An 11,441-nucleotide genomic window follows, 5' to 3' on the forward strand; every position below is an offset into this window, starting at 1 on the left:
AATACAGTCATCCATAATACTGGATGATAAGTATCATCAGTGTTCATTTGGGTTGCAAACTGCCTTGTCTACTCTGCTGCCAAATATCAACATTAATCACACAGCCACCAGAAGAAACAGAAGAGAGGCAATATGTACAAAAAATCCTGTAAAAAAAAAAAAAGTACAGCAGAGATGAGTCCTACATACATCCAGAGAACAATAAACTTTTTCTGAAATAGAGACCTGCACATAAGCTTGCTAGGTAGAAAACAGATAGCCAAACTTTATGCATTTTAAAGGTTTCAAGGTAGCAATAACATCTTCAAGAAGCTGGGTGGTGAAATGCAGGGAAGTCTCTCAGTCTATTTCCTTTACTTCTCATGATACGGCCCCAAACTTTTTTTATGGCATTCTTCATCTCCATGTTTCTTAGTGTGTAAATCAGAGGATTGAGCATGGGGGCAATGATAGTGTAAAAGAGGGCAAATACTTTGTCTTCTGGTAAAGTAGTTGCTGGTCGAATATAAATAAACAGTAAAGGAGCAAAAAACAGGACAACCACAGTGATATGTGAACTGCAGGTAGAGATGGCTTTGCGGCGATTCTCTGCAGAGTAAGACCTGACAGTAGATAGGATCACAGCATAAGATATCAGCACAACCACAAAAATCACCATGCCCATCAGTCCAGAATTGGCAATGACAAAGAAACCAATCTTGCTTGTGTCAGTGCAGGCCAGTTTGAGCAAAGGATACACATCACAGAAGTAGTGATCTATTTCATTGGGGCCACAGTAGGGTAAGAAGACAGCCAGGAGAAACTGACCAAAGGAATGGAGGAATGCCCCAGCGCAGTAGGCAGCAATCATGCCATTACACTTCTGCCTGCTCATGATGACTGTGTAGTGCAGGGGCTTGCAGATGGCCACATAGCGGTCATAGGCCATCCCTGTGAGGATGAAGATCTCGATGCCCCCAAAAAAGTGCATGGAAAAGAGCTGTGTCATGCATCCAGTATAGGAAATGGACTTCTTGGTCAATAGTGAGTCCATGATGAGCTTGGGGGTCACAGTGGAGGTGTAGCAAAGATCTGAGAGTGACAGGTAGCTCAGGAAGAAATACATGGGCTGGTTAATGAGCTGACTACAACTGATGGAGATCATGACTAGCAGGTTTCCAGTCAAAATTGCAATGTAACACAGTAAAAACAGGAAAAAGCAGAGAATGCCTATTTCCTTTTTCTGAGAAAGTCCTAAAAGAATAAATTCTGTGATGTTATTCTTATATTCCATGATCCAGAGCAGGTTGTGGTCACCTGTAATTAGATGAATCATGATTATTGGACTACATTTAAATATGTTGATAGATCATATGGCCCTCCAAATAGAAGCAGAGTATGCTGGAAATGATTTAAAAGTTGAAGAAAATGGAAATTTCATTTTTATTTATGAAGAATTTCCTACATTGTATTTTCTCACTTTGTTGAAAATGCTAATTATTACTAAATATCTTAGCTGAGATGAAGAGTAGCATTGCAGAATAATGGAGAACATCTAACAGTTTTATCCCCATGTATTATGAAACATAACTGGATATTAAATACAAATAGGATGGTAGAATTGACACTTTTAGTGGGAAAAAAATCAGATCAGAGATTTGCTCTCCTTTTATCATTGAGGAAATATCTACAAAATGAAACATTGAGCTAAAATACTACAGAAATACAAATATTTGAAGTATAATATGTAGGTAATATTTTAAGTAAGAAACTCCCTTCTGTATATTCTATTTAAAAATATACATAGAAAATCAACAATTTGGGATATTTGGGATCATGAGGAATATGTACATGACTCCTCTTGTGTTTAATTTACAAATTTGTTTAAACTTCTAGATCTACTTAATTTGTAAGCAAAGAACTGTTTTTCACATTCAACTAAAACCATCATAAGAGAGGAATATTATCTTCATTTTCAAAGCATATTAAAATAATAATGTATATTTGGCATTCAATTAGGTATTTGAAAACAATAATAGCAGTTTTACTTTGCATTTTAATCATACCTGATATCTTACCCCCTCACACAAAAATAAACTTATTTTAATTGGTGTACATAAGTGGTCCAGCTTTTCCTCATCAACCATCCTGACAGTGCTTACTCCTTTCAGCCCCAACATGACTAGTGTGGGAATCTTGGACTGGTTCTTTCCTGCTCCTTCCATTATTTTTACCTCCTCCTTATCACTGTCACAAAGTAATGTAAGTTCAAGTGTGTTCATGTCTCTGTGGCTATAAAAAGGCTTAGGGTAAAGAACTTGCTTACTATTTGTAGAATTTCAAATGGGATCAATGGACTAAGGAAGAACTATTGAAAATCAATATGTTGATCATTCACTTACACCAGTCACTCTCTAAGATCAGCAAAATAAGACAAATGATCAGCACTAATGCAATTACATTTTACTTTCAATACTATAGCTCTTTTCCTTTTCAGTAAAGTTACCATTCAAATTTGTGTATAAAAAGTGAAAAAAATCAATCCCTCCAGAGTATGAAAGTCAGTATTAACTGTGAGAAAATTACCTTTTGGCAATCATTACCCAGAATAATCAGGAGAGGGGCTCTTATAGTGTTCAAGTGAGATATTTCAATCGCTTAACTATTGCACAGTAAGCTTTTAAATTAATAACAAAAATGTAAAATAATTTAGTTGGACTCTAACTTCTCCCCAAAGTTACATCCTTCTTATTTAGTAAAAATTACTGCAAGTTAAATTTTTCATTTCAGTGTAGTCTTTTTCTCATGTGAAATTTACTGCATGAGTTTCACCAATTCACTATTTTCTCAGGTCTTTGACCTGACCTGTACACCAATATTCTGCCTGACCTAATGGTTGTAGTTCTCCAATATTCTTTATCAAGTAACAGATAAAAGTGTGCTTTCAAACATAGAGCAAATGTCATTAGGTAAATGTCTTTCCAGGCCCAAACTGGAAAACAGATAAGCAAAAAATCATCCCCACAACTAACTAAGGACTTTGATAATGCAGATTATTGTTTTTGATATTTCAGACAAAACACAAAAATATTTACAAGTGATAATCATATATATGTATTCAACCCAGTTTATTAGAAAGCAGAGAATGTTAAAAGGAGCTATCATTTAATATACTTTGTCAATCTTATACAAACCTCATATGTTGCATGAGTCCAAAACTTTAATCTGTGCTCCGCAATTACTTGGAAGTGTTGCATTCTCAATTTTCACTTATTCTGTAGAAAACTAAGAAGGCATAGCAATTATATTCTAGAAGAATAATTTACATTTTCAGACTTTTAAAACATATAATGTCATGTTATTATGAGCTATCCTTAAAAACCCTGGATTATTTGGGTAACAACACCAATCTTAATCTCATCTGACTGTATTACTTCCTAACTCCCTGATTTAAAATATACTTTGTACATTTTGTTTATTTCAGTTAAATGATAAATAAATGTTAAGTGTTAAAGTAGATCTTTAATAAAGAAAATCTGGTATAAGTGCATAATGGAGTTTTACTAAGTTACAAAGAAAAATGAAATTATGGCATTGCTAGCGAATAGATAAAAACAGGAGACCATCATGCTAAGTGAAATGAGTCAGACTCAGAAAGTCAAGGGTTGGCTGTTTTCTCTCACATGGAGAAGTGCGAGCAAAGTAAGGGGGAGAAAAAGCAGGGAAGCACCATGAAAATGGAAGAGACATCAGAGGAATGGAGAGCAGGGTTGAGGGGCAGGGGGAGGGACAGTAAAGAGGAGGAACATGGAATGAGGTGGACCAAACTGTGCAGTGTGCATTTGAGAACCCCACCTTTATGTGGTCCTATAAAGTAACAATTCATAAAAAGGATAAATAGATGAAGGTAAGGCCAGGAGAGGAGGAGGAATGGGAGGGGAGAAGGGAAGGCAGGAGGGAGGTTCTGGGGACTGAAATGGAACAAGTTATATTCCATGCATGAGTGATTATGTCAAAATGAATGTCAGAATTATGTGTAACTCTAATGTGCTAATTAAAAAAAATAAATACAATAGGAATTAATTTTTTTAAAGTAAGTCTTTAAGGATGTCCTTGGGCCTCACCTTGCCTGTTATTCTGGCATGTATGATGAGGGGTCCAGCAGCTGGCACCATGATTGTTACCTTTACTCCCAATGCATCAGAATAAATATACAGCTATGGCCCCATGTTGTTTCCCTATTTATCACTCATGCTAAAGTCTTCTCATCCTAACCACAAGACAAAGAGACCTTTCTCCAGAAGTAGCCAACTCCTAGGCTCGGCCTGCCTTTGGATCTTCCTACCCAACTACCTGAAACTCCCCAAGCAATATTGCTTTTGTGCTGTCCAAGTTCTTGGAAATCGACATAGCGTCAATGGTTTAGATCTCAGTGTCTTTCCTTGGCTTTCCTTATGACTCTCCTAGAGTGGGACTGCCCATTTTGCCATTTCTAACCAGGACACTTTTAATCTTACCAACTCTCCTACAATTTCCAAATATTTCACTGACAACAACACACCCCATGATATAACATATATCTGAAAACTCTATGTTCCTTGGTACTTCAGACTGACTTCTTTACTTTATATTGTTTACTTTTTGTTGCTTACCAGATACTATAGCTTAATTCTTTAAGGGAATCAGAACTTGGTCAGTGTCAGGTTAATTGCCTTAACATTTAACCATAGACATAAGAGAAAAAAGTAAAACAAGATTTCATGACTTTCATTTCTGTGTTGAATCTTGATTTAAAACAATTTCAGAAAAATTACACAAACTTTCTGAAGCTCACATTTTTGTCTATTAAGTAACAAAAACAAAAAGAGCTTATCAGTTTGCATAAACCCTAATAAATTAATCATTACATATTTGGGGCAGATATTATGCTAAGTGAAGAAAACCTGAAATCACTGAGGTTTCACTGAAATTTTCATGTAGTACAATCCTTATCTGGTCTCCCAAAATAAGATTGTAAATACATAATTGTCAGATATTGCAGAAGCATTTAATCAGTTAAGATATATTGTAAGATTTAAAATTTAATCAGTTACATAGCCTCTGTCAACATTTTGCTTTAAAATATTAATTTCTGTTCATTTTATACAGCCTCACAATATTTTGATCTTCTAATTAATCAATATATATTTGTCAAACTAATGAAAAAATTATTTTTAAGCAATTGAAAAAATGAAATCTAAGCCTAATTTTAATGTATAGTACAATCTGTTTAAGTCTTTTGTGAAGTACTGAGCAGTTATAAATGCATACTACACAGAACATTTGTATTTGAAGTTCCTGAAGAATGGCAGACATTCAGAGATTATCTTTTAAAATGGTCCTGATTTCTAACAGTATCCTCTGTGTTAGCAAAAGGGCCACTCGAAACTGACACTGCAACCTTCTGCCTTTCCCAGTCTTTTGACTTAGGGTGGCAGCCACACTCTGGAATGTAGTCTCACATGTTGAAACCCAGGTGACTCTCCCTGAAGCCCTACTGACTTGCTTTCTTGGTGGTGCCCAAATGTGCAGAACAGAGCTGAGGGCACCAGATTTTTCACTCCATCACCCATCCTGGAGGAATATTCATGTCATCTTCTCTATTTTCCTATTTTTGACAGCTCAGGTTTAGCTGAATTGCAACAGAAAAAGTGGTGTTCATATGTATATTCAAATAGGAAATGCCTACAGCAAATATGACACATTCAGAAGACTGATATATTCTTCATTCCCATAACATTTTCTCCAGTTTTCACCAAAATGTAAGTCATGACTTTCTTCTTATTATGTCCCCTTCACTCTCTTGAAGTGATGAAAAAAATATTATTGCTCTGTTAGAATTTTTAAGTAATATTGAAGGATAAATGATCATATATTGATTGTATAAAAATATATTTACAATAAATGCTCTGTATCACCAAATAGATGGAGCTAAGTATCTATAATTTTTTGTACATTAATTGTCTAAAAGTTTTCAGTAAATATTTGTCATAATTCATCATTTGCTATTATTTTAATAATAAATTATAAAACTTTAATTCTTACCGCTCTACAGAAAATGACTGTGTGGGTTACTTAAATAAAACTTAACCTTTACCTGTTTCACTAGGTACTTGATTTAAATCTAAGATGCATGTAATGATACACAGTTAAAACAGACTCGGAAATAAGCAATAAATTCAATGAATATATATTACTAAGCCCCACTATTCAAATAATTCTGAGGAATCCTAAAGATAGAACTTACCTCAATTCTAAGGCAAAGTGGTTCCGTTTGTTTCTAAAGCAACTTCAAGAGCCTTATGGTAACATTCAACAAGGGAAGAAGTTGATATCTTCATCATTCACCTGAGTAGCTATTCTTCCCCCCTCTTCAAATGGTACCTTTATAAGTACCGTTGTCAGAGCCTCTGGGGAAAATGAAAAAATCAGTGTGTGGCTTCTGTTCAAGTTAGAAACAGCTTTACCTTGGTGATAATTAAGCTGTAAAAATTTATTGCAATCTCTATGATCTGAAAATCCACACTGGGATCATTTGACCAAGGTGAGGGTGACCATTTCTAAAAAAGGACTTTGTTCAAAGTTTAAATTACTTCTGTCAATCAATCACCCACCTCCATATGGGAAACTAAGATAGGATCAGCTTTCCTTTTCTGTGGATGTAGTTTAGGGGTAAAACTGATGACCTGGAAAGAAAAGACCTAATGTCTACCTCTTTGCAAAGGAGAAAAATAGAATAGGCTACAATGAGTTGTTAAATATCCAAAGAAGAAATAATAGCACTGTCTCAACTATAATTAGTGAAGGATGTTGAATCCTTGGTATGGATCTCTTATTATCTAACAAAACTGTTTTACAACTTATCACCATACACAAATGGAGAACATCATTTCATCTCCATGACTGTACACAATGTAGACTCATGTCATACATGTACATAGGGCAATGATGTCTGTCTCATTCCACCATCTTTCATATATCCCTCCTCATTTCCTTCTACACAATCCAAAGTTCCTCCATTCTTCTCCCACTCCCCACCCCCCAACCCCATTATATATCATTCTCCACTTCTCAGGAAAAACATTTGACCTTTGGTCTTTTGGAATTGACTTTTTCACTTAGCAGAATGTGCTCCAATTCCATCCATTTATTTGCAGTCTGTAAAAAATTTAAAAATAAATAAATAATTAAAAAATAAATTTTTAAAAAAAGTTATCACAATCTACTGCCTTCCTTTTCTTGATGTCCTTGGCTGCTCATTTTTCTGCCAACATTTTATGTAAGGACTCCATCATAAACCTCGTACTTATAATAAAAGATAGCCCTAAGTTTTTTTTTGTTTCCCTTCTTCTTTACATTTAAATGAAGTCTACTTTTTAACTGACAAATAAATCTGTACGAATTTATGGTGTAATGTGACATGTCAGCACATGTATACATTATGTAATGTTTATATCAAAGCAAATAGATCTGTATCCTCAAACATGTATATTTTTATGGTGAACATTTAAATAATTCTTCTAGCTCTTTGAAATATACCATGCATTATTAGAAAGTATAATCATCTGCTGTGCAACTGCAGGTCAGAATTTCTTCCTCTGAACTGATTAATCTCTCCCCTTCCTTTTCTCCATACTCAGGTAAAATGTCATTCTTCTCTTAACTTACACCACATCAACTTTTTAAACTTCACCTAGACTGAGATCATGTGGTAATTGCCACACCATGCTTGGCTTATTTCACTTAATGTATGATCTTTAGTTCTGTCCAAGTTGTTGCAAATGCCAGACTTTCATTCTTTCTGTGGTTAAGTCATTTGTTTTCTTTCCTTTTTTCTCATGATATATTCCTCAGTAATGGAGTCTAAAAGTATTTTCTTCTAATTCCATTGACCACCTGCCTAAAATTTGTTCTTTCTTCACTTCCAGTTATATAGTATACATATTAATGGCATAAATTGCTTTTACAATATTAAACAATCATCACCACTAAGTATTTGAACAGTTTTTCCTCACTCCAATGGAAACTCTGTAACTATTTAATAACTCCCCATTTATTCTATTGCTGGGAACCTGTGATCTGCTCCCTATTACTATGAACTTTCTCATTTTGGATGTTTCATATAAAAAGAATCATACAATATTTGTTTCTTTGTTTTATTAATAATAGTTGGCATTGTAATTTCCTTTTTCCTTTTTCTAATTTATTGGTTCATTTTAGTTATACATGACAGTAGAATCCATTTTGACATAATTTTAAAAGCATGGAATATATCTTGTTGTAATTCAGTTCCAATACCTCTCCTTCCAATTCCTCCCCCCATTCTTTCCTCCCTTCCCTCAACTGATCTTTCTGCCATTCACTCATAGTTATTTTTTACATTAACTTCTTTGTGTATGATGGTGAGATTCACTGTGCTATATTCATATATGTACATAGGGAAGTTATGTCAGATTCATTCCACTGTCTTTCCTTTTCTCATCTTTTCTTCCTTCCCTTCATTCCCCTTTGTTGAATCTACTGAATTTCTGCTCTTTTCCACATCACCACATTGTGGGTTAACTTCCCCATATCAGAGAGAACATCTGACCTTTGGTTTTTTGGGGGGATTGGCTTATTCATTTAGTATGATAATTTCTAGTTCCATCCATTTACCCACAAATGCCATAATTTCATTCTTCTTACAGTTGAGTAATTCATTGTCAAAGACCACAAAGATTTAGCCCTATATTTTTTTCTAAGATTTTTTGTAACTTTTTAAATATTTTAGGTTATCTACCCCTTTTTAGTTCATTATTTTGCATGGTGTCATGTAGGGATCTACCATCAGTCTTTTTCGCTTGGTGAAATTTAATTGTTCAGCATTATTTTTTGAACAGAATATTCTTTCTTCATTGAATAGACTTCCCACACTCTCCAAAAATTAATTGAATTAAAGAGAGAGAGAGAGAGAGAGAGAGAGAGAGAGAGAGAGAGAGAGAGAGAGAGAGAGAGAGAAATGTTTGTGGCATGTTTTTACCTGGGCTCTAAAATCTATTCATTGTCTATACATCTAACCTAATGTCATGTCACATTTATGCATTTAATCATGAGATTTTGTTGTAAGGTTTAAACTTCGTGACTACAAGTTCTTCAACTTTCTTTTCCAAAATTCTGTTTGTTATATAAGTCCCCTTACAATTCCAAATTTCAATTTCAAATGAAATGGAGAACAGCTTATCTAAGTAAACACGGGATGCCAGGGGACTGGAAATGTGGCTCAGTGTCAGGGTGTGTGCCTAGCATGCTTGAGGCCTTGGGTTCTACCCCCAGTGTTTTTAAAGAAAGGAAGAAAGGAAAAACATATGAATGTTAAAATCTTGAGGAGGATTGCAATGAATCTGCAGGTCACTTTGGTTAATATTGCAAACTTAACAATATTATGTCTTAGTTTTTGAAAATTGGGTTTGTTTCCCTTTATTTAGTTTCAATACAGTATTGTGTTTTTTCAATGTAAAATTTTTTATATTCTTAGTGAAATCTGTTCTTAAGAATTTAATTTTTATATGCTACTAGAAATGTAATTGCTTTCTTAACTTCCATTTAAAATTGTTCACTGCTATAGTAGAGAAAAACAACAGATTTTTATGGTTTGATCTTGTATCTCGTAGTTTTGCTGAATTTGTTTATTAGCCTGGTGTCCTTCTTTTGGAATATTTTTTGAAAAAACTGTGTCAGTGAATAGAGATAGTTTTACTTCTTTCTTGCAATATTAAATGTATTTATTCTAAGTGTAATTGTTCTAACAAGAACGTTTGGCAAAGTATTGAACAGTAATGATGAGTGTGGACATACTTGCTTTTTTCATGATCCTGGGTATAATTTTTTTAATTTTTCAGTACTGGACTTGATGTTAGTATTGAGATTATCCTAAATCTTCTTCATCATGTTAAAGAAGTTCCCTTCTATGCCAAGTTTTCAAGATTTTTTTAAGTAGTAATGGTGTTGGATTTTGTCAAGTACTCTTTCTGTGTCAACTGCATTGATCATGTAATATTTTTTCTTTTCCTCATTCATAAAACTTGGTGTTATACTGATTAATTTCTAATGTTGAACTACTCTTGAATTCCAAACATTTATGTTTATTTATGTAGCTATATATAAAATAGTTATGTCTATCTGATATAAAATTTTAAGAAATTGGAAGTATAATCTTATACGTAAAGTCTCTTTTGATTTTTCACTTAAAATTGTTTTGGTAATATTTTATAAAATATAATTGTCCAGAATTTACAACATTCTAAGAACACATTATTTTGTCATCGCATATAAGATTGGACATTTTCCTGTACTCTAGTTAAATTTTAACTTGGGTTGAAAAATAGGCTTCTTTGTATACACTATCTGCTTATGAAAGCTTGTATAAAATACAAATTGTCATAGGTTACTGTGTGCAAGCTCCAATAAAGTGAATTCTTTTAAACTTTAACAAAGAACTTCAAATGTTATAATTATGGGGAAATTAAGAGATTTTTAGATTCATGCTAAAAATATATATTAATACTAGTTTACTGCTAGTAGCTAAAGCTGTGTGATCACTGAAATTTTTTCTTAGGTTTGTCAGGACTTTTCTTATTAAAATCAATATAACACATCTGTGGAATAAAATAAACAATTTGGTGGCAATTTTTTCTAATTATATTCTACCAAATAAAATGATTTACTATTTCTGAGCACACATAGAAATTGTTACTAGGTAACACACAGAAATAAAAAAGAACCTAGAAGCAAACAACACAAAATATTACTATGGGTATCTACAACAAACAATATTGAAATACACAGTAAATCAAATTATTTTAAATATATCAAGATAGACATAAGTACAATCAGAAAAATGAGAAATTGCACCTCATTCATGTATGATATGTCAAAATGTATAAATACATTGTACTGTCATGTACAACTAATTAGAACAAATTAAAAATTAATAAAATTAAGCAAAAATATGTAAGATACTAATTTATTTTAATGAAAAAAAATTTGTCCTCTGTTCTTTAAAACTGGAGTGGACAGTGGGGGGTTGTTGAGTACTAGGAGCTGAGAGTACTAATCTGATTTCTACAAAAGCAGAAGGTATAATGAGATGAAACCTGCATACCTGATTTTTTTCTCCCTTTCTCCTTAACCCCCTGAAAGAATTTTTCCTAGATTTTTCTTTTATTTAAATTAAATTAATTTTTTTATGCATTGTACACAAATTGGGTACAACTTTTAATTTCTCTGATTGTACACAATGTAGAGTCACACCATTTGTGTAATCATACATGTATCTCTGGGACATTCTGAAAGCAGTACTAAAAGGAAAATTCAGTGCATTGAGCTCATACATTAAAAAAAATGAAAAGTCAACAACTAAATGGCCTAACATTACATCTCAAAGC

At 33.4% G+C, this 11,441-nt stretch overlaps 1 protein-coding gene across 1 annotated transcript; it reads right to left on the minus strand.

Annotated features, from left to right (window-relative positions):
* Window positions 1-304: 304 nt before the first annotated feature.
* Window positions 305-1,273, minus strand: LOC124959344 (olfactory receptor 4P4-like). The gene has a single exon (XM_047517861.1). The coding sequence runs from the start codon at window positions 1,271-1,273 to the stop codon at window positions 305-307; it is 969 nt and encodes a 322-aa protein (XP_047373817.1).
* Between the last annotated feature and the right edge of the window lie 10,168 nt (window positions 1,274-11,441).

The sequence above is a fragment of the Sciurus carolinensis genome, chromosome 11 (assembly GCF_902686445.1).
Source record: "Sciurus carolinensis chromosome 11, mSciCar1.2, whole genome shotgun sequence".
Taxonomy (NCBI): domain Eukaryota; kingdom Metazoa; phylum Chordata; class Mammalia; order Rodentia; family Sciuridae; genus Sciurus; species Sciurus carolinensis.